The sequence below is a fragment of the Apium graveolens genome, unplaced genomic scaffold, assembly GCF_009905375.1.
Source record: "Apium graveolens cultivar Ventura unplaced genomic scaffold, ASM990537v1 ctg7750, whole genome shotgun sequence".
NCBI lineage: Eukaryota > Viridiplantae > Streptophyta > Magnoliopsida > Apiales > Apiaceae > Apium > Apium graveolens.
The window spans coordinates 75,001-76,930 of record NW_027420596.1 but is presented as its reverse complement, the minus strand read 5'-3'; the positions used below and the strand labels follow the sequence as shown (position 1 = coordinate 76,930).

Sequence of the window (1,930 nt, the reverse complement as noted above, 5' to 3'; positions counted from 1 at the left end):
ATTCTCGTGTGCATCTTCAACTGCAGTGGCCCCAACAGCCCATTTCTGCAAGCGCCCACACACATCACATCCCCCCCTCAACGAACCCATCCTGTTGTAATTGCTCTCAAGCTTCCAAGGCAGACTTGACAGACGAGGACGGCTTCACATTGGTAGTGAACAGAAAAGCCCTGCAAACAAAGGAACTCAAACTGGCTGCTCAGCCAGTAAGCCTTAGACGGTTACAATGAATTTCGCAGCATGGAATGTGAGGGGCCTGAACAAAGGTCCTCACCAAAAGAATTACAGAATTTTATATCTATGAATGTATTAGTTTTATGGGAATTTTGGAGACTAAGTTAAGGCTCACATTCAGTTGGTATTTCGAAAAAGATTAACAGAAGTTGGAAATGGCTATTATTATGATTATCACTACAATGGTCGAGTTTGGGTTGGTTGGGACCCCCTATTTGGACAGTGAATTTGCATTCTAGTAATGCTCAATGTATTTCTTGTCTAGCCACCTTTATTGACAGAAACTTACCTTTCTGGTTTCCTTTGTGTATGCGTTTAATGATGCAAGTGATAGAGTCGCTCTATGGGACTATTGCAATAACCTCCAAGATGTTTCCCTTCCGTGGTGTTTGATGGGGGATTTCAATTGTGTTCTTGGATTGAATGAAATATCAGGAGGCAGGGAACACTGGACTCCAGACATGCAGGTTTTTAAAGACTGCCTTATCAACAATGGTTTAGGCCCAATTCGCACGGTTGGAGATGTTTTCACTTGGTCTAACAGGAGAGATCAGAATCTGGTTTTGAAAAGGCTGGACAGGATGGTAGGAAATGCTGCATGGTTCAATCTTTTTTCTGAAGGGAGTGTTTTTGTGAAGCCTAAGGGTCTTATGGACCATAATCCGCTGCTGTATGAAGAACCTATGCAATTAACCAGATTGGTAAACCCTTCCAGTTTTTTTAATTTTATGATCGACATTCCTGGCTTTTCTGATTTGGTATCCCACTCTTGGTCTCAAGATTTTCCGGGTAACCCAATGCAGCAATTTAACTCCAAACTTAAGAATGTGAAGAATGCTCTTCGTGACTTTAACAGGAACATGGGAACCTTCATTCCTTGGTGCATGACATTCGTCATCAGCTTCATGACACCCAGAGTTATTGGTCACAAGCAGAAATCCAGCTCTCGAAAAACAAGAACAAGAACTCATTGACAAACTTAATTTAGCTCTTCTCAGGGAAGAGCATTTTTTGTTACAAAAATCTCGGGTTAAGTGGATGCATATAGGGGATGGCAATAATTCTTTTTTTCACCAGCAATGCAAGGTTAATTGGAACACTAACAAGGTTCTTAGCTTGCATGATGAGGAGGGGAACATGGTTCATGGCCAAGTGGAATGTGCTAAGGTGGCAGTTTCATATTTTCAAAGTCTGATGAGTAATGCTTCGGGTTTAATAATTTGGATCTCAGTTCGGTGGATTGTAAGAGAATCAATGAGGAACAAGCCAGGGACTTGGTAGCCCCCACCCAAATTCTATTATCTACCTGACTTTGAAGTCAATGAAGCAGAATAAAGCTCCAGGGCCTGATGGAGTTAATGTAGAATTCTTTTGGCAACCTGGGATATCACTGGGACTCATTTCTGTGAAGCGGTGAAATATTTCTTTGCAACAGGTGTGATGCCACTTGGAACTAATGCCACCTTTATCTCTTTGATTCCTAAGGTTCTTACCCCTTCTCGAATGCAAGAATTTAGACCAATTTCCTTGTGTACTGTAATGTACAAATGCATATCGAAAATCATTGCCTCTCGGTTAAAAAGGGTACTGCCAGGAATTATTAACGATGCTCAATCAGCCTTCATTCCTGGCCGTTCTATCTCTGATAACATCCTCTTGGCTCAAGAGTTGTTTCGTGGCTACGATCGTGAGACTG

The 1,930-nt window shown here is 41.9% G+C and overlaps 1 protein-coding gene across 1 annotated transcript in view; it reads left to right on the top strand.

Annotated features, from left to right (window-relative positions):
* Positions 1-515: 515 nt before the first annotated feature.
* LOC141704347 (uncharacterized) overlaps positions 516-1,930 on the top strand; it is a gene marked incomplete at its 5' end in the record, with an annotated part of 1,573 nt that continues 158 nt past the window's right edge. Inside the window, 3 exons of the mRNA XM_074507588.1 lie at positions 516-1,114; positions 1,233-1,423; positions 1,670-1,930. The exon at positions 1,670-1,930 is cut by the window's right edge and continues 158 nt beyond it. Coding sequence (XP_074363689.1) covers positions 516-1,114; positions 1,233-1,423; positions 1,670-1,930 — 1,051 coding nt within the window. The remainder of the gene's footprint in view (positions 1,115-1,232; positions 1,424-1,669) is intronic.